The 21,451-nt window shown below is 40.2% G+C and overlaps 1 protein-coding gene across 1 annotated transcript in view; it reads right to left on the minus strand.

The window, feature by feature from the left end:
* SEL1L2 (SEL1L2 adaptor subunit of ERAD E3 ubiquitin ligase) overlaps positions 1–21,451 on the minus strand; it is a 121,519-nt gene that overhangs the window by 59,703 nt on the left and 40,365 nt on the right. The window contains exon 4 of the mRNA XM_055132141.1: positions 16,511–16,673. Coding sequence (XP_054988116.1) covers positions 16,511–16,673 — 163 coding nt within the window. The remainder of the gene's footprint in view (positions 1–16,510; positions 16,674–21,451) is intronic.

A 21,451-nucleotide genomic window follows, 5' to 3' on the forward strand; every position in this document is an offset into this window, starting at 1 on the left:
TTTATAAGACTTCCACTAGACTCTTTTATGTTAACCATTTTTTCCACTTCTACCATTTTTTACTCAATGCTTTTTATTAGATACAGAACCTTTGAGAATCAATTCAATGACTGTTCATAACTTTAATTGTATTTGTTGCTCTAATCAGGTTTTCCTAAAGCTTATTTAGACTTTTGTGAGAAGAACCATTCAACCTTCATAAAAATAAATATTACTCTCCCCTCCTTTTTAATTTCATCCAGCTTCCCTTTACACAGAATTTGAAATTACCTTCAAACACCAATGCCCCCCTTATGCTATGAATTCATATCTTTCTTTCCTTTATAAATTCAGTTTTCTGCAAGTCATCTGGCACCCCTGGCTTCTCCCATCTGCTACATGTTGGTTCATCTGATTGCTCTTCCCCTTTCCCTGGTGGAGAGATGTGTTCCTGCTCTCTTCTTATCTCCATCCTTTTCTCTATCTTTCATTATCATTACCACAATACATTTCCAGGTTATTCTTTTCCTTTGAAGGGTAATCTCCCAAGCAGTAACCAGGTAGCCTCAGTGTCAATTCTGGCCATGTGCTACTTTGATCCAGTAACGCTGGGGGCCACCAGTGCTATCACAGTAGTGCATGGGGGACCACATGGTGCAGGCGTTGAGCCTGGGGCCTCCACATGTCAGGCATGTGCTGCAATCTTTGAGCTATTTCCCTGTCCCTGTTCTCAGCTCCTTTAGCCACATTTCTGAACCATCCTTACAGTTCCCAGCAATGTTTTTTATTAGTACAGGTTAGATTCTTGTATTAAGTGGCACAGATAGCCTGAGAAGATTGCAACACATGACCAATTCAACAAACTGACTGTATCTGGCCACAATGGTTCCAGCAACTAACCACAGAACTAAGAATTGCTGGCAGCATAGATATCTTTCAGTCGTTCTTGATACAAGAAGATAAATCAACTACATGAAGAACTGCAACTGGAAATATTTTCCTATAGTGGTGAAAAGAATTAAAAATTTTATAATCGAATCCAGCTACCATCAGAGTAGAATACAGCTGTAGAACTGGACAGTTGCATAGTCTTCCTGCTCATCCAGATGTCAACACTTCAATTGCTAGGTTATAGGAGTTCTTGGAGAAAGAAAAATCTGGGTAAGGAATAAAAATGTTGATGTTGGATATCAGAAAGTGCCTAAGAAGAGTTTGCTCAGACTCTTAGCCAACCAGTATTGTAACATTTAAAGAAGCAGTGTAGCTGATTTTGCATAACAAGTCCACATTAGACTTTCAGGCAATGAATTTGCCCTCACCCACATTCGGTCTTCTACTGTGACCACATGCATACATTTACTGCACATTTATTACTCTTAATTTTACAAATGAGTACATTGAGACTCAGAATTCTGGTCATGAAGGCCAGTGTTAGAGGTGAGATGTAACAGCAAAACTTATTGATTCCAAAGAATAAGTTATTGGGGCTGGAGAGATAGCACAGCGGGTAGGGCGTTTGCCTTGCACGCGGCCGACCCGGGTTCAAATCCCAGCATCCCATATGGTCCCCTGAGCACGGCCAGGGGTAATTCCTGAGTGCAGAGCCAGGAGTGACCCCTGTGCATCGCCAGGTGTGACCCAAAAAGCAAAAAAAAAAACAAAGAATAAGTTATTTCTATCAAAAATACTACATGGCATTTCTCATTAATATTCTTTAACATTTGTGAAGGGATCTTGCAGTTATTTGATTTTTTTTAAATAACAGCCATATGAAGTAGTGTGGACCTTATTATCACACCTTTTCAGTATGGAGAAGTCAGGTTTCTGGGGAAGCAAATTATTTATGGATACTTAAAGAATGAACAAAAAAGGGAAATTCATTAAGTTGAGAAAATGGATTCATATAAGAATTTCTGATTCTAGAAACTTTGTCATGCTACATCACATGAAATCCATAGCTGCACATTTTCCAGATCACTGTCTCCAATAAGGCCCACACTTCTCTACAGAGACAGCTTGATAACACAGACAAAGGCCATGCATTTATTTATTTATGTATTTATGTATTTTTTCTGGTGCTGTGATCAAGCCCAGTCTTGTGTATGAAAGGTATGTAATTTACTATTGAGCCATGTCCCCAGCCTCAAATTTACTAGGAAAATTTTGTTCAAGTACTTTATAAAAAATAATTTTTTTTGATGGTGCTGGGTATCAAACCCATACATGCAAGCATTCTCTCTACTACTGAGAAATATAAGCCCAGTTCTTTGGTCATACATTTGAGTTATTTTTCTTGGTGCTAGGTTAGCATTCAGTCCATTGAGTTACCATATCTGATTCTTTGGGGTGCTCAGTGCTACTCCTGGCTCTGAGCTCAATGATCACTCCTGGCAGGATTCAGGTTGAGAGTTGAACCTAGATAAACCACATTAAAGGCAAATTCCTTGTCCCTTGTACTCTCTCTCTCTCTCTGGCCTCAGTTCAGAAATTTTTGACTAAAGTTTTATCATAGTTGATCTTTCTTCTTGGAGCTCTCCTCTATTGTTTTCTATCATTCAATGAACAGCCTTGTCATTGATACTTTGGATTCTTTGTCAAAGAGAGTAGAGAGTTCTTGTGTGCTTTGGGTTTCTTCCCAGTTTTGTTCTTTATTCTTTAGTGCAGGTGAATCCTTTCATTGTTTGTTTATGCTGGTGTAATGTGAGTGCTAGCAGTGAGGTTCTGGTTTATTGTAGGCCAAAGCAATAGAATATGGTTCCTGTTTATCAGATGATTCCTCTCAGAGGCTGGTGCTGGTTTGTGTGGCTTGGACCACAGCTGGCAATTTGCTGTCACTAGCTTACCTGTCAACTGGAACCTTGAAGCCAGAAAACTAATGCTGCCACTCAGCTTTCCCAGTGTTGGTGCCAATGGTGACTGTGGTGTCAACCCACCAGTTTAGGCACAACTGAATTCTGATGCTCAAAAGTGATCAATTACTCTGCAACTCCACACAGCTGTGGTGTCTGCTGCATCGCCTGCCTACCAGTTACAAGCCAACCTGGGATGCTCCTGGGACCCAAAGCTTCCAAGTGTGAACAAGCCTGATCTCTCTCTTTTCTCATCTTCTTTCTTGTTTCTTCTCCTCTCTTCTCTCTCCTCTCCCCTTCTCTCCTCCCTTCTGCCTCCTTTCCCCATCTTCTCTCTCTCTTTCACTCTCTCTCTTTCTCTTTCTCTCTCTTACACACACACAAACCAGGTTGCACTAATGGTTCACTCCTGGCTCTGTGCTCAGGGACCTTTCCTGGCTGCACTAAGGGGACCCTATATAGTTCCAGGGCTCAGCCCGGTTCAGTTGCATGCAGGGCAAGCCCTTTTCTGCTGTACAAGTTTGCTACCTCCTCCCTCCTTTCCCTTTGGGTACACATCCAGTGATGCTCAGGACATACTCTTGGTCTGCGCTCAAGGATCACTCTTGGTGGTGCTCAGGGAACATGTGGTGGGGATTGAACAAGCATTGGCTAAATACAAGGCAAGAGCCTTCGCCATTATACTGTCTCACAAGCCCAGGCCTGGTTTCTTGCCAAATTTTCAGTGGCTCAATCAAGGAATGAACTGAGGGCTCTATTTTCCTGCAGCAACCAGAAGTCAATGGGAGGAGGTGACTTTGGGCTTTGTTTCACCTGGGGGTCACAGGTGCAGAACAGCTCACAGTTTCTCTGCCTTTGTTTTTGGATGATAGTTTTTGCCCCTGGGTGGGTGGTTTCCAATTCAAAAAGGCTAAAAAAAATCCCTGCTTTGCAAGCTTGCGGGAGGCATACATTGTACAAACGCTGGCCCTGGGTTCAGTGTTGTGGCACTTGTCAGGTTTTGTACCACACCTTGCTCCAGGTAGTTTCAGCCTTAGAAATTTCAGCTCTCTCCCCAGCCATATGCTCTTTATCTGCATTTTTGATGGTTCCAGTCCACATGAAACATCCTGAGATAGTTGTTGTCTCTTTGATCTTCCCAGTGAAACTTCAATGCAAAAAATAAGAAAACCGTCTATTTTTCTGCAGTTTTCAGTTTTGTTAAGGGTACTATGGTGCTTTCTCATGTCACTCCCTTTTCACTCCCTTTTCCTCACGTAAATTTTCTTATGCATATATAACTATATTTCACCTAAACGGAGCAGCAATGATTTGTCTGTACTTCAGATTAGGTTAAAAGAATTTTGACCTGATAATTCTTTTCTGCCTCACCAACTGGATTATGTTGGCACATAGTATTTAGGAAAAATATTTACTAACCAAAAAGTACATGCTTACTACTTTTAAAAAGAATTAAATGAGGTTGATATAACTTCTCAAGCCAGGTGTGTGGAGCTCAGCATCTAGAAACGCCCATCCCCCAGCCTGAATCTGACCACCACCCAAAGGGAAGCTCTACCACCCAGCATCTCACCTGGGAACTGCCTTCCCCTGCCGAAATGTCCCCAAAACGCCAATATAACTTCTCAAGCCAGGTATGTGGACTCCCAGTGTTGTCCCCGAATCCACCTCTCATGGCATACCTTTAAAATCTCTAACCCCCAAACTGTGCGGACACTATCAAATCCGCATGAAGAAGTTACTTCCTCTATACCCTACATTTGAGGTATTAATTTAGCCAGGCCTCATATTCTTTACCTCTCTGAAACCCATGGTAACATACAAAGACAGCCCAACTGCAGGGGCCAGAACATACAACACCATACAGGAAAAAAACCCCTATAAATCACAAAGGTCACAATGGTAAAACAATGTAGGAACTCACTAGGCTTACATTTGATTCATCGCTAGCCCAGATGAATCAAACAGTAATAATGAACTATATAATCTCTCAGATAAGGAATTTATAATGGAGCTGTTAAGGATGCATAAGGAGCACAAAGAAGCAATGGCACGGACTGCTGATAAAATACAAGAGGATATGAGAGCAGAAATGAGAAAAACGCAAATGAAAATACAAGCAGAAATGACAGATCTAAAAAATCTGTTAGGTGAAATGAAAAACTCAGTGGAAGGCCTCAGGAGCTCCAAAATGAGGTGCAAAGAATCTCCAGAAAACAGCAGAAAATAGAAAAGAGCCTCAAAATAAATCAACAGATATCAAGAGAAAATCAGGATGAAGCCAAGAGGAATAACAAAAGAATAACTGGAGTCCCAGAGGGACAAGAGGAAAACCCTGATGAAGAAGAAACTGTCAAAGACATTATTGCTGAGATATTCTCAGAGCTTAAGAGCACATGCAAGCAGATTCAGGAGGCTCGAAGGGTACCAGCCAAAAGAAATACAAATAAAAATACTCCATGACAGATCCTAATCAGAATGATAAATATCAGAGAGAGAGACAGATAATATTCTGAAAGCAGCAAGATCAAAGAAAGAAATTGCTTATAAAGGCGCATTATTAAGATTTGAAGGAGACTTATCTGACGAAACTTTCTGGGCCTGAAGACAGTCAGGGATAGTAAAAAAACTCAGTTAAATCAATGCGTTACCAAGAACACTCTACCTAGCTAGACTTTCATTCATACGTGAAGAAACAACACACAGCTTCATAGAAAACAACTCTGGAACTTCATAGACCCAAAACCATGCCTGCAGGAAAAACTAAATAGGCTATTTTGAGACTTGATAAGCCTCCCACTCAAAACACACAAAATTACTACATAAACATGGGGAAAAAGTCATAACCATAATCTATCTCAATGCCAGTGGGCTAAACGCACCAATTAAAAGTCAAAGAGCAACAGGATGGAACCAAAAAAAAAAATTGCGCCCAATGTTCTTCTGCCTGCAAGAAACACATCTGAATGGTCATCACAAACACAGACTCAAAGTCAAAGAATAGAAAACAATTCTATAAGCAAACAACTCCCTAAAAAAATGCTGGGGTGGCCATATTAGTATCAGATCACATAGGTTTCAGACTGAAAAGGTTAAAAGGGACAGTGAAGGTCATTTCTTAATGATCAAAGGATTTGTACATCAGGAAGAGCTCACACTCCTAAATGTATATGCACCAAATGAGGGACCCGCAAAATACTTAAAGCAACTGCTCATAGACTTGAAGAAAGACACCGATAGCAACACAATACAAGTTGGAGATTTCAAAACTGCTTTATCACATCTCTATAGATCAACCAGACTCAAGCTCAGAAAGGACATATTTTTTCTGAGGGAAGAAATGGAAGACAGGGGTTTAGTAGATATGTATAGGACATTTCATCCCCCAAAAGCTGAAATACAGTCTTCTCAAGTGCATATAGGACATTCTCCAAGATAGACCACATTCTGGGCCACAAAACACACCTCCAAAAATTAAGAGGATAGAAATTGTAGCAACAATATTTTCAGACTATGATGCACTGAAAATAGAAGTGAATCACACACAGAAACAGAAATTCAAATCAAACACCTGGATATTAAATAGCTCACTAATGGACAACAAGTGGCTTAGAGAGGAAATCAAAGAGGGAATAGAAAGATTCCTGGAAACAAATGAGAATGAGGACATGAGTAATCAGAACTTATGGAACATGGCAAAAGCAGTGTCAAGATGAAAGTTTATAGCTTTACAAGCATTCCTCAGAAAGGAAGAGTAAGCCCACATAAGCAACTTAACCTCACAGCTTAAGATCTTGGAAAGGGACCAACAAAAGGAGCCCAAATCAGGCAGGAGGAAAAAATAATAAAACTTAGGGCAGAAATTAACGACATGGAAACCCAAAACAATTCAAAAGATCAATGAAACCAAGAGCTAGTTCTCTGAGAAAATGAACAGTATCAATAAACCACTAGCAAGACTCACAAAGAAAGAGAGACCCCTAATAAACAGAATCATAAATGAAAAAAAATCACAATAGAAACCACAGAAATTCAAAGGATAAGCAGAGATTACTTTGAAAGTCTCTATGTCATGAACAAGAGAATCTAGAAGAAATAGATAAATTCCTAAACTCCTATAATCTCCCAAAGCTGACCCAAGAAGACTTGGAATACCTGAACAGACCTATCAATATCAAGGAAATTGAAATAGTAATCAAAATTTTCCCAAAAAACAAAAGCTTTGGCCCACATGGATTTACTTAGTGAATTCTTTGAACCTTTAAAGAGGACCTACTCACAATCCTGTTCAAGCTTTCCAAGGAAATTGAAGAAAAAGAAATACTTCCAAACAGTTTCTATGAGGTAAATATCACCCTAATACTAAAAACAGACAGAGACACCATTAAAAAGAGAATTGCAGGCCAATATTCCTGATGAACACTGATGCAAAGATCCTCAACAAAATACTGGCAAATAAAATATAACGACTCATCAAAAAGATCATACACTATGACCAAGTAAGATTCATCCCGGGGATGCAAAGATGGTTCAACATTCAAAAGTCAATCAACATAATACACTATATCAATACAAGGAAAGATAACTATATGATCATATCAATAAAGGCAGAGAAAGTATTTGACAAGATTCAGCATCCATTTGTGATAAAAACTCTCAACAAAACGGAAGTCAAGAAACTTTCTTCAATATAGTCAAAGCCATCTACTACAAGCTCACAGCAAGCATTGTTCTCAATGGGGAAAAACTAAAAGCTTACTCTTTAAGACTGGGGACAAGACAAAGTTGCCCACTCTCACAACTTTTATTCAATATAGTACTAAAAGTACTTGCCATAGCACTTAATCAAGAAAAAGATATAAGGGAATACAGATAGAAAAGGAAGTCAAGCTACCACTATTAGCAGATGACATGATACTAAGAAAATCCTAAAGACTACAAAAAAGCCCCTAGAAAAAATAGGCTTGTATAGTAAAATGGCCGACTACAAAATCTCCAAACCTTTCCTGATATACAAAAAATTATGCACAGGAATGGCTCCGCCAACCCTGAGCGTCCATTATCCCAGAGGCACAGAAACCAATCTCAGAATGCAGCTGCTGCTGGCAGATATACTCCTGGACTCTGAACTAAGCTATGGCCCCATGCAGCCCTGGGAGGGGAAGGATTTCTGTCCCTTGGTCTTTCATCCCCTGGACAGCATGGTGACTGCCATCATTCAGAACCAATTGGATAGAGAGGTAGGAGTTTGCAGTGATGGGACGGGATGCATGGGGAATCTTGCGATGGGGGAGGCAGAACTGACCCTGCCTCCTGCCAAAATGAGACCCCGAGCGGTCACCCATGAACAGCTCCTCCGCTCCTGAACAGCCATGATCCCAGCGCCACAGAAACCAATCTTGGAATGCAGCGGCTGCTGGCAGAAATACCTCTGGACTTAATAACAGAATTCCAAAACTGGGCGGCCACTTTCACGACCATGCAACATCATATATTCTTTGTTACCAACAATAGAAAACATACAATCTAATGATGCCATTTCAACAGGTCTGACTGTTGGAGGGTGTAGGATGACATTACTTTGTCCTCTCCCCCCTTGCCATGAGGAGCTTGTCCCGGTTTTTCCCAGAGTTTAGGCTTACCCCATTCTCACCCATCAAGGTGTTCCCGAATCTCTCCCATCCCTTTGTTTAGCTATAATCACTTCTCTATGCTCTCTTCCACAAAAAGAGTTAATCAGCTTCTCCCCCTAATCTGACTCTGCTAATTTGTAAGGTCAGACCTTCCAAGGATACTGAACTTATATTATAAGTTAATATTGCCTTTCTCCTCCCCTTATGCCTTTTGAATAATTTACTTTAAAGCAATGTCCTTTTTGTATAGACACGAGAAGACAATATTATGCTTTTGTAACTTGGGATTTAATTGACTTTGAATATTATTCATTCCCGGTCATCTGCTTTCTCCACTTAAGCCTCAGTTGCCCTCAGTTCTTAGCACCCCAAAAGCAGGGTCCCGACGAGGGACGGGACAGGTCCAGGGCAAGCGGTGAGTTATGTGCTACCCTGGCATTGAGATGGGCCTGGCCAAAGTGCCTAATTCTTAACTATAAGTTAAGAGCTTGATCATAGACAAATGCTGTCATGATCCAAAAGTATTGATGAGACTAGGACCCTGCTAGGGATAGGAAAGACTGATCTGGCCTGAGCACTGTAGTCTGAGATTGAGATGGCCCCTGGAGAGCAATTCTATAATCTTTAATGCATTTCTTATTTTGTCCATACAAAATGATTAATATTATGAATTCTTATATGTTTACTGGCTGAGGAGAGGAGAAACACACTCATGGGACTCCGCCCTTGGGTGGATCCTCCTGCTGAAAGAGAGTCAGTCCTAGGAGAAGCATCCCCTGAGGGAAAGGAACCTTACCCTATTGATTGTGACCACACCTATGTGTATGCCCCAACCCCCTCATGCTGGGGGGATTTAACAAGGCTGTAAGAGTGGGTTGGGGGGCCAGATCCACAGATCCAGAGAGAGATCCAGAGCCGGGAGAGAAGCAGAGACAGAGAATGAAATAAACTGATCGAGCAACCAGTTTGGCCTTCTTTCTTCCGTCGCCTGCCCTTGACCTAGAGCACACACAGCAGTTCCAGGGCACCGAACAAAGCAGCCCAGAGAGCCCTCGAGTGCACACGCCCCTCGGTGTGCCTTAGTTTTTTACAGGAGGGAAAACTCCAAATAATGATAGTGAATTTCCTGTCAAAAATTGAATATAATCAAAGTAAGGAAAGAGTAAAGTGAAAATCATCTGCCACACAGGCAGAGGGGGAGTGGGAAGAGGGGTATGCTGGGGTTTTTGGTGGTGGAACATATGCACTGGTGAAGGGATGGTGTTTGAGCATAGTATGACTGAGACTCGATCTTAAGAGCCTTGTAACTGTTCTCACGGTGACTCAATTAAAAAATAAATTAAAATAAATAAATGGAAAAAATTAATACCCAAAAGTCCATGTATTTCTGTATACAAGTAATGAAAGAGAAGAAAGATATTAAAAAAATCCATTGGACTGGAGTGATAGTACAGTGACAAGGGAGTTTGCCTTACACACAACAGAATTGGGTTTGATTTCCAGCATCCCATATGGTCCCCTGAGCACCGCCGGGAGTAATTCCTGATTTCAGAGCCAGGAGTAACCCTGAGCATTGCCAGATATGACCCAAAAAGGAAAACAACAACAACAACAACAAAACAATCCTGTTTACAATAGTGCCTCAGAATCAGCTTAACTAAAGAGAAGAAGGACCTATACAAAGAAAAGTACAAGACACTACTTCAAGAAATAAAAGAGGACAATAGGAAATGGAGACGCATCCCCTGCTCATAGATAGGGTGGACTAACATTATCAAAATGGCAATATGCCCCAAAGAATTATACAAATTCAATGCAGTCCTAAGAATACCCATAACATTTTTCAAAGAAATAGATAAAACTCTCCTGAGGTTCATATGAAACAATAAACCCCCACAAATAGCAATCCTTGGGGGGAAAAAGATGAATACCATCACCTTTCCCAACTTCAAACTGTACTACAAAGCAGTAGTAATTAAAACAGCATGGTATTGGAATAGAAACAGATCCTCGTAGTATTGGAATGTAAACATATCTGTAACAATGGAATAAAGTTGAATATACTGACACAGACTCTCAAGTATATTATCACCTAATCTCTGATATAGGAGCAACAAATGTGAAGTAGAGCAAGAAAAGTCTCTTTAATAAGTGGTGCTGGGAAAACTGGATTTCCAAAAAAATGGGGAGAAGAAATGAACAGGAGCTTCTTCAAAAAAGAAATACAAATGAGGCTGGAGCAATAGCACAGCGGGTAGGGTGTTTGCCTTGCACTCGGCCGACCCGGGTTCAATTCCCAGAATCGAATATGGTCCCCTGAGTACCGTCAGGGATAATTCCTGAGTGCAGAGCCAGGAATAATCCCTGTGTATCGCCGGGTGTGACCCAAAAAGCAAAAAAAAAAAAAAAAAATTTAAAAAAAGAAAGAAATACAAATGGCTAAAAGGCACATGAAAAAGTGCTCTAAATTGTTATCATCAGGGAGTTGCTAATCAAAACAACAATGAGATAGCATCTCACACCACAGAGATTTGCACACATCAAAAAGAACAAGAATAAACAGTGGTGGCGTGGATGTGGTGAGAAAGGGACTCTCTTTCATTGTTGGTGGGAATGCCGATTGGTCCAGCATTTTTGGAGAACAATATAGATATTTCTCCAAAAACTAGAAATTGAGCTTCCTTAATGACCCAGCCCTACCACTTTTGGGAATATACATAGAGGGTGCAAAAAAGCACAGTAGAAATGACATCTGCACCTGTAAGATCATTGCAACACTGTTCACAATACCCAGAATCTGGAAACAACCTGAGTACCCAAGAACAGATGACTGGTTAAATCTACACAATGGAATACTATGCAGCTGTTAGACAAGATGAAGTAATGAAATTTGCTTCTAAGTGGATGGACATGGACATGCTAAGTGAAATGAGTCAGAAAAATAGGGACAAAAACATAGAATGACTCCACTGGTTTGTGGAGTGTAAAATAACACCATATGAGACTAATTCCAAAGACAGTAGAGACAAGGGCCAGGAGGATTTGCCAATTGTTTGGAAGCCTCCCTCACGTGCTGGGGGAGAAGGCAATTGGGATGAAGAAGGGACCAATAAGTCAATGGTGGTTAGAGGGATCGCTCGGGATGGGAGATGTGTGCTGAAAGTAGCTAAAGGACCAAACATTATGGCCTCTCAGTATCTACATTGCAACCCATGATGCATGGAGACAGTAATAAGGAAGGTGCCAGAAACAGAGGCAAGAGTGGGATGGGGAGGGGGTGCCATTATAAAAATTCCCTGGCAACAGTACAGTAAATAATAATGCAACATCTTACACATTCTTAAAACTGTCCCTCCTAGAGGCAAACTGGTAGGTAGAAGACAAAGAGGGGTAGAGGTGGGGTGGGAAATTGGTGAAGGGAAGTGGGCACTGGTGAAGAGATTGGTGTTGAAACAATTGGTGCCTGAAACGCAATCATGTATAATTTTGTAATTTCACAGTGGTTAATAAAAAATTTTTAAAATTAGTATTCAAGAACTTAAACTAAAATTATACATATAATTTAGACTGATGTCAATATGAATACATTTTTATGGTAGATGTCTAATATATTGTTAAATGGATATGAGAAGATTAGGAAACAGTAATTAAAATATGATCTGTCTTGCAGAAATAAATTCTACATCATTACAGGAAAATTGCTAGAATAATGATAGTAGAAATAACAATAATATTTGCATCATTTCTTTGTAATAAATGATAATGAAGTTTCAGATCTATAGCTCAGAGTTTTTATACATTATTTTACCCTCATAATCACTTGTATCACTTGTCATCCTGCTGCTCATTGATTTGCTAGAGCGGGAGCCATAAAACCCTCATAATAACACTATCAATTCATTTATTATTGATTAATTTAGCCTTCAAGTGACTATTCTTGTTCCATCCACTGTGCTAAATGTTAGTGCTATAGCTGTGGGCCAGACAGATACATTACCCAGGGCTTATAATCTAAGTTTTATCATTGTCCTAAGTCTAGTGAAAATTTGGGAGGTTACCTCACACATTACCAGTCTTTTGGACCAATATCTGGTTCAATTAAACAAGATTTTAAGACTAGAGCAACTTAGTCTATTCTGATAGATATAGCACAGAAATCACACTTTTCCCACAGGGCAGCATTAGGCCTTTCTTTATGTAGGAAGCACTTCCTGCAGCATTTCACACAGTCTTCCTAAACATCTTCACTTCATCAGATGATGTTTCAGACTCAGAAAGCTAAAAGCCACGTTGGGTGGGGGCTGGAGTGATTCTGACATTTGAGCTTCATTCTCCATGTAGTACAGTATCCAGGTTCTTTGTCATAATCCCTCTTGGATCCAGGGGCATAGGTCACAGGCATAGAATGCATGCTTTTCAAGTGTAAGGCCACATCTTGGATTTCTCATGTGGCACTGCATGGCTTCCTGGTCTTATCAGGTGTTACCCTGGTGGCCTCTGAGTACCACCTCTGTGTGGCCCTGCCGGTGTGTGCCTGCTGGTCCAAAGAACACTGACTGCAGGACCTGACCACCTGGAATCAGGCTTGGCACTGCCAAACCAGACCAGTATCACTGGGAGTGACCCAGCTTCCTGAACACTGCTGGGGAGTTCCTGACCCCTGAAAATAAATAATAATTATCAGTTTTAAGTTTTTGTGGCTCATTTTAGTTTCTTCCAGCTCAAAACATTTTATTTTTAGAAAGACAAAGTTTTATACCACTAACAGTTTGTCAGTCAGAGGTCTTTTCCATCATAACCAGTGTTACTGTACAAATATACCTAACAATTTATTCCTATATCATATTACTAGGGAAACCATTGAAGAGTGCCCCCAAAGATTAAATTCTCATGCATATAAATGGAAAGAGGTCTATCAAGCAGCTATCAAATAAGCAAGTGACAGTGAACTCAGACTTAGATCTGTGGAACTGAAAGTCTAGCTCTGCTTTTTACTGAATGGAAACAAAGATTATCTCTGGAAAGAAAGAATTTAGACAGCTTTGACTCTTCATGCTTTAAGAAAGTCAGTTTCTTTTTCTAGTGATAATAAATTTCTTTTGTGATCAAAATCACCTGAAGAATCTACCACCAGTACTCATCAATACACTGGCCCGACTCTTCACACGCTACCTGTCTGAATGCAGGGTTCCGTCCCAGTGGAAAACCAGTAGGACGTTCTCTTGTACAAGAAGGGAGACATCCACAACATCGGCAACTATCACCCAATCTGCCTGCTGTCTGTTGTCTACAAGTTGTTCACTCATGTCATCCTGAATAGAATAGGCAGAACACTAGAAGAAGGACAACCATGTGAGCAAGCCAGGTTCTGAAGGGTATTCAGCACGATAGACCATATCCACACAGTGACCAAACTCACTGAAGCTTCGCGAGAGTTCAAGATGCCACTCTGTCTAACGTTCATCGACTTAAAGAAGGCCTTCGATTCTGTTGAGACTGAGGCAGTCATCGAAGCCCTGGCCAAACAGGGCATTCAAACTCAGTATATCAAAATCCTCCTCGAGCTGTATTGTGGATTCACCACCAGGATCTCACCATTCTACAAGGAAGTGATCATTGATGTAAAGAGAGGGGTGCGGCAGGGTGATACCATTTCACCGAAACTCTTCAGTGCCACCCTGGAGAACATCATGCGACAACTGGAATGGGAAGGAATGGAAGTGAAGATAGACGGTCAGCAATTACACCACCTCCGCTTCGCTGATGACATAGTTCTCATAACACCAAACATTAGCCAAGTGGCACAAATTCTGACCGACTTCGACCACGAGTGTGGAAAGGTCGGTTTGCAGCTGAATCTCAACAAGACGATGTTCATGAAAAACGAACTGGTCTCTGAAGCTCCATTTGCTCTCAATGAAACGAACATCTCCGAATGCAGCAGCTATGTGTACCTGGGTCGAGAAATCAACATGTGGAATGACTTGGTGCCAGAACTGCGCAGGAGGAAGAGAGCAGCGTGGAATGCATTCAAGAGCGTCGAAGAGGTGGTTAAGAGAATGAAGAACCTCCGACTCTGGGCACATCTTTTCGATTCCACCGTTCTTCCTGCACTAACATATGCCTCAGAGACCTGGGCCCTACACAAACAGGATGAGAATGTTATTAGGGTATCCCAAAGAGGAATCGAAAGAGCTATGCTGGGAATATCATGTCTCACTCCAGTGAGAGAAGGAATCCGGAGTTCTGACCTCCGTCAACAGTCAAAAATCAGGGATGCTGTCTCATTTGCCAAGGCATCAAAAATCAGATGGGCCGGTCATGTAATGCGATTCAGAGACAACCACTGGACTAGAGCTGTTACCGACTGGATTCCACGGAATGTCAGAAAACCTCGTGGCTGCCCACCAACTAGATGGTCAGATTTCTTCATCAAATCTCTGAATGAACGATTTGAGGCTCTTCCTGTTCCTGGAGCAAGCAGGTATCATTGGGCTGCACTAGCTCGCGATAGGGACAAATGGAGACGTTACTGGCGCCCGCTCGAGCAAATCGAAGATCAACGGGACTACAAGTGATACAAGTGATCAAAATTCTTTCATTAAAATAACACCAACCCTAAAACATTATTCTAACTTTAAGTGATACTGAACTGGATTGATAGCACCACAGATAGGGTGTTTGCCTTGCACGCTGCCAACCCAGGTTCAATTCCTCTGTCCCTCTCGTAGAGCCCGGCAAGCTAACAAGAGTAAGTATCCTTCCCACACGGCAGAGCCTGGCAAGCTCCCCATCGGCGTATTTAATATGCCAAAAACAGTAACAGCAAGTTTCACAATGGAGATATTACTGGTGCCCGCTCAGCAAATCAATGAACAACGGGATGACGTGCTACAGTGCTAAGTGATACTAGGAAAAATAAGATGATATATACACTTGTGTTGTGATGAGAATGTTGTATAAAGAGATGAACAGGAAAAGAAATAAAGCAAAAATTTGAAACAGTCTAACAGTACTTGTAAAGTTGTTTGTAAAAAGCTTTTCCCTTCTATTTAACATTTTCTATGAAATGCTTGTTATTCTTGTAACAAAATAAAATGCTATTTCTATTAATTTCTATTTCTTTAATTTCTATTAAAGTAGAAAAGGACATAATATTTTGTTTATAAGATATTTGAAATATAAAATTCAAAGAAATGTTATTCTAAGATAATAAATTTAGTTCTATATTTCTTTATGCAGGTGAACATATCAGATATAAAATTTAACTTTTAACTTTATTAGGAACTTGAGATTATAACTTTGAAATATATGCAGGGATATGGAAGTTGGTAAAAGGGTGCTAACCAAAGTTTTGTTTTTGTAGGCGAGGAGGGGGGCAGGAAATTAGGACAGACAAGGAACCACTGAGAAAACGAGTTGGAAGTAGTCACTCTGGACAAGAATTTAGTACTGAAAGGAAGTCAAGGGATATACATCATAGTTTTTCATGCCTGTGTTGCAAACCATAATGCCCAAAGTGGGAAGGGAGGAGAAGGGAGGAAGGGAGGGAGGAAGAGAGAGAGAGAGAGAGAGAGAGAGAGAGAGAGAGAGAGAGAGAGAGAGAGAGAGAGAGAGAGAGAGAGGAGAAAAAAAGCAAAGTGTCTGTCACAGAGGCAGACCGGGGGATGGGGAGGGAAACTGGGGATATTGGTGGGAAATGTACACTGGTGAAGGGAAGGGTGTTGGTACATTGTATGACTGAATCCCAAGTCATGAACAACTTTGTAACTGTGACTCTCATGGTGATTCAATTAAAAAGAAGGTTTTTTTCCTTTCCTGAAAACCACCAATTAGCTAGAAGAATTTGTCCAGGATTCTGGTGTATTTCTGCCCTGACATCCCCATTTCAGTAAATTATGATAACTATCCTAGGCATGGATTAACATGGTAGAGGGCATAATACTAAGATGTATTGCTCAATTCCTTTGACACATTATTTGTCTGTGGTTATTTCAGAAATAATTTTTTTGGTTATAGTTACTCGTTTTTGCTTTCTTTAAAACTCACATTTTGGGCTTTATATGATCCTTCTTTGGCCAAGGACTCATATAATTGGATAGCTGCTGTTATGTTTTGCATGCCAAAATTTCCAAACAGCAAAGCATCAGCCATTTTCTCCATTGCTTTCAAGTTTCCCATGTCAGCTGCTTTGGCAAAGAACATGTAGGCTCTGTTTCAAGAATGGGAAGTCATAAATTGTATTATCAAAAATAAAATATGCTGTTCTCCTTCATACTACTGCTTCATATTACTACTTCAAACTATTCTACAAGGAGGACCCAGATGTTATTACTTTTAACAATACAGTATAGCTAAAATTCAGTACACCTCTAGATCAATAATTAATTTTTTCCTCAAGTCTGTCTAAAATAAATCTGAAAAGAAGTAGAGATACTAAAAAGAAAATATTTGTAAATAAAATAAATAAGCATAAATACATCATGCTTTAAGCTAATTATCAAGTGGAAAACTGAGGCACTTGTCCGAAAATAGTAAATTCTTTCCTGGCCAAAAAAAAATTATACTTTACTTTTTAAATAAAATTAACTCTGACATATATGTAAAACAAAGTACCCCAAAGCAACAAAATTATTCAAAACTAGAACATCACATCTAGGAAGTTACTGGTTCCTTTATATTCCGAAATAATTTTTTAAAGCAGAATATATTCCTCACCATGGCTAAACCAGACTATAGAAAAAAGCAAAAAAAAAAAAAAAAAAAAAAAAGGACCCAAACAACCCAGGATTATTAGGCCTCTAGATTCTGTCACCTGGGCTCAAATTCTGTCTTTATACTTATTAGTTTGAGAACTCAGTATGAAAATTACAGTCAATTTAATCTCATCAAAGGAATGAGAATAACAAAGCATCTATTTCATAGAATGCTGGGAAAATTCAATATAATAATCCAGGTGGAGTGTTTGGCATAGTGCCTGTTATAGAGTGAGCACTAAATAAATGTAACTATTATTACTAGAACAATTGCATATATTCTGAAGCTTTCTAATATGGTATCTGTGGATAAATTTCATACAATTTTATAATTTTAAATATAGATGTCATAGGAGCTGGTAATATAGTACCGTAGATACAATGTTTGCTTTGCTCACAAGCTAGCCCGGGTTAGTTCCCCTGGACAGGTTCGATGGAACTCAGAATGGGTGACCCCCCCATCTCCCTGTTTCAAGCAACTTGGCAGTCACCCTCACAAGCCATCTCTGGCTGGCACCATATAATCTCATCAATGGCCATAATCCAGAGACTCAATAAACCTCTCGGAAGAGAGGACAGAACGTCACGCATAGCCATCCCTCCAGACCCTGAGCCAGACGGTTTCATTTAGGTCAACCAGGAGGCTCCTCCCTGACCCAAAAGAGCCAACCCTGGCAGCCCAAAACCCCAGAACTCACAGTTGCTTTCCACATGTTTGGGTCAAGCCCTCAACCACAAGTGATCCTATTCCTGGACTTAGCAGTTGCATTTGTGGCTGTGCAATATTTTGTATTTTACACTGCTAATATTCCAAGAGTAGAGTACCACATTTGATGATGTTTGAAGGCACCAATCTTAGGGGGAAATATATTTTTACAGATATATATATATCATATATGGGTATAGATATACATATGTATGTATGTGTGTATATATATACGTATATATATATGCACACAAGGCTCAAAGCTCAACCTTTAACAACATGTTAGCACTCTCTAATACAAGGGATTAATGGCTCCAAAAATAATTTTCATACACTTTCCTCTAAGAAACCTTTTTTTGGATCATTTTTAGCAGATTATTCATAACAAATAATACAAAATAAATTGTTTTGTTCTGCTTTAGGGGCAGGGGTTGGGGTTCAGGATGGAAACATCCTAAATATGGTGATGGGAAGGTGTAATGGTGGGATTGGTGTTAGAATTTTAAATGTAATCAAATATTGTGAACTACTTTATAAAACCCTCCGCCCCTCTTTGAGAGCCCGGCAAGCTACCAAGAATATCCCGCCCGCATGGCAGAGCCTGGCAAGCTACCCGTGTTGTATTTGCTATGCTAAAAACAGTAACAACAAGTCTCATGGAGATGTTACTGGTGCCCGCTTGAGCAAATAGATGAGCAACGGGATGACAGTGATACAGTGATACTTCAAAAAACTAAACTTATATTTAAAAAAAAATTTTTAAATAGATCCCCTGGACACCCTTGGGTCCCAATAACCACCAAGAGTAACATCTAAGCATAGAGTCAGGAGTAAACCCTGAACACCACTAGATGTGGCTCCCCACTTCCCCCAACCCCGCACACAAAAAATGCATTATAGATCATAACATAGCTTTACACTGAGTTTTTTGAGTTCTTATCAGAAGTTATCTGGTATATATATATATCTGATATATATAACAAAAAGTGATAGGGAGACTTGCAAGGTCATATGGATATTTTGGGGATTTATTTTCACTCTTTTTAGTAGCAGTAAAATCAGAAAGTATTAACCCTTACTTGTGACCTTGACTCAAATACAGGAAGAAACACACAGTCTACTATTACTACCAACTCAAAAGGATCAGGAGACACAGTCTTGTGCAGTGACTATAATTGCATGATACTCTAGACTTAGTCATATTGTTACAAATAGGAAAATTTTATCTTATAGCTGAATAATATTCCACTGTGTTCATATACCATGTTTTCTTTATCCATTTATTAGTTGGTGGGAACTTAGGCTGTTTCCAGTTCTTGGCTATTGTAAATAATTCTACAATAAAATACAAAGGTGCATGTTTTTGTATTTGAGTTAGTATTTTTATATTAGTCTATACCCAGAAGAGGAATAACTAGTTGATAAAAAGTTTTTATTTTGAGAAATCTCTGTACTGGATTTCCACAATAGCTGCATTTGTTTTTACTGGGGAATTGGACCATATCCAGTGGTGCTGAACTTAATAATAAATCATAAATCAGTCTTCTGATTTCTTGTTCTATTTCTTTGAAGAATGCCTTTAAACTTTTTTTAAAAAGATAATGTACAAGTACGGCTATTTGTCGAGCCATTGATTAAGCTGATTGAATTGGGCATGAACTCCACATTACTTTTTTTTTTTTAATTGCATCACCGTGAGATAGAGTTACAAAGCTTTCATGTTTGAGATTCAGCTATACAATGATGGAACACCCATCCATTCACCAGTGCACATTTTCTTCTACCCACATCCCAGTCCTCATCTTGCCTCTATTGCAGACAATTTCCCCAATTCTCTTTCTAATTTTGGGACATTATATTTTGCTTGAAATTTACCACCACCATTCAGGCCTACCTGCCAGGGGCAGACACTAGATAGTTAATTTTCCATTGCTCAATTTGAATATCATTAGAGCTTGCATGGCCACGATTCTAAGTGCAAATTTTTAGATTGTAAATGGTTGGGTTCCAGAGACATCTCTGTATGGCATTAATCCCTTTTGAGATTCAATTGGGAGTCTCTGGGCCAGGGCTGTTGGTGGGCGTGACAGCCAGTCTACTGGGTGGGCAGGGACCTAGGGAGGGGCAGCCCGGGTTCTCTGATGCCATTCGACCTAGAGATTTAGTCCCGGAACCCGCATACTGAGCGATCCGGTGCTGTGTTGTCTTTCGGGACTTGCTGCTGTGTCTCTGGGCCAGGGCTGTTGGTGCGCTAAGATGGTACCCAGAAGCAAATTGTGGGTGTGATAGCCAGTATGCTGGGCAGGCGCGGATTTGGGGAAGGGCAGCCCAGATCCTCTGCCGCCATGCGGCCTAGAGATTCAGTCCTGGAATCCACATACCTGGGCCTTGCTTGTGGGAACACTTGGTCACTGGGATTCCATCTGGAGTAGGCTGGGAGATTGGCAAGCTCCCCATGGCATATTCGATATGCCAAAAACAGTAACAACAAGTCTCACAATGGAGACGTTACTGGTGCCCATTTGAGCAAATCAATGAGAAACAGGATGACAGTGATAGGGATAAATATATATACATATATATATATATATTAAATTTAAAGAGCCCATGGAAGAAGTAACTGTGAAAAATGCTAATATTTAGTATACAGGGTAGATATTGTCTTAGAATTCACTGAGAAAGTTTTTTTTTTTTTTTTTTTTTTGCTTTTTGGGTCACACCTGGCAATGCACAGGGGTTACTCCTGGCTTTGCACTCAGGAATTACCCCTGGTCATGCTCAGGGGACCATATGGGATGCTGGGATTTGAACCCGGGTCGGCCGCGTGCAAGGCAAACGCCCTACCCACTGTGCTATCTCTCCAGCCCCTCACTGAGAAAGTTTTTTAGAATAATATTAATATTCATTTCATATCATATAGAAAATAATTTTTGAATTAGACACAAAAAGGACAAATCTTTAAATTAAGAAAACTCTTTTTATTAAAAGTTAAAAGACAAGTCACATGAAAGCAGAACATACAACAAAAATATCACAGACAAACAATTTAGGATATAGTTTTTTTTTAAACTGATACAAATCAATGGGTACAAGAATAGAAATATTTTAGATTATAAGAAAAAACATAACAATAAGGCACTTTTCTTAGAAGTAAAACTCTGGGGTGCTCTGGTGAAATTGGCCTGGTATGGGGCCTGGAGAGATCTCTGGCACTGTGGTGTCTTCTGGGACTTGCTACTGTCTCTCTGGACCAGGGCTGTTGGTGTGCTAAGATCCACATTACAAAATTTTCAACAGATTATATCTTGGTAAGGTCCATCCTAAGACGGTGGAGTCAGGCTCGGGGTATGATGGCGATTTTGGATTGTGAAATCAGGTGGCGGCTGGGGGCTCTGCTTGGGTGGGCACAGGCAAATCCACCACCCTCCAATATACCCTGGTCTGTTCAGCAATGTATGGGTCTGATGTTTTCTGTGACTTTTGATTTCTTTCAAGATTTATTTAGGGGACCCTGAAGCAAGGTTGGCA

This window comes from Sorex araneus, chromosome 3 (assembly GCF_027595985.1).
Source record: "Sorex araneus isolate mSorAra2 chromosome 3, mSorAra2.pri, whole genome shotgun sequence".
NCBI lineage: Eukaryota > Metazoa > Chordata > Mammalia > Eulipotyphla > Soricidae > Sorex > Sorex araneus.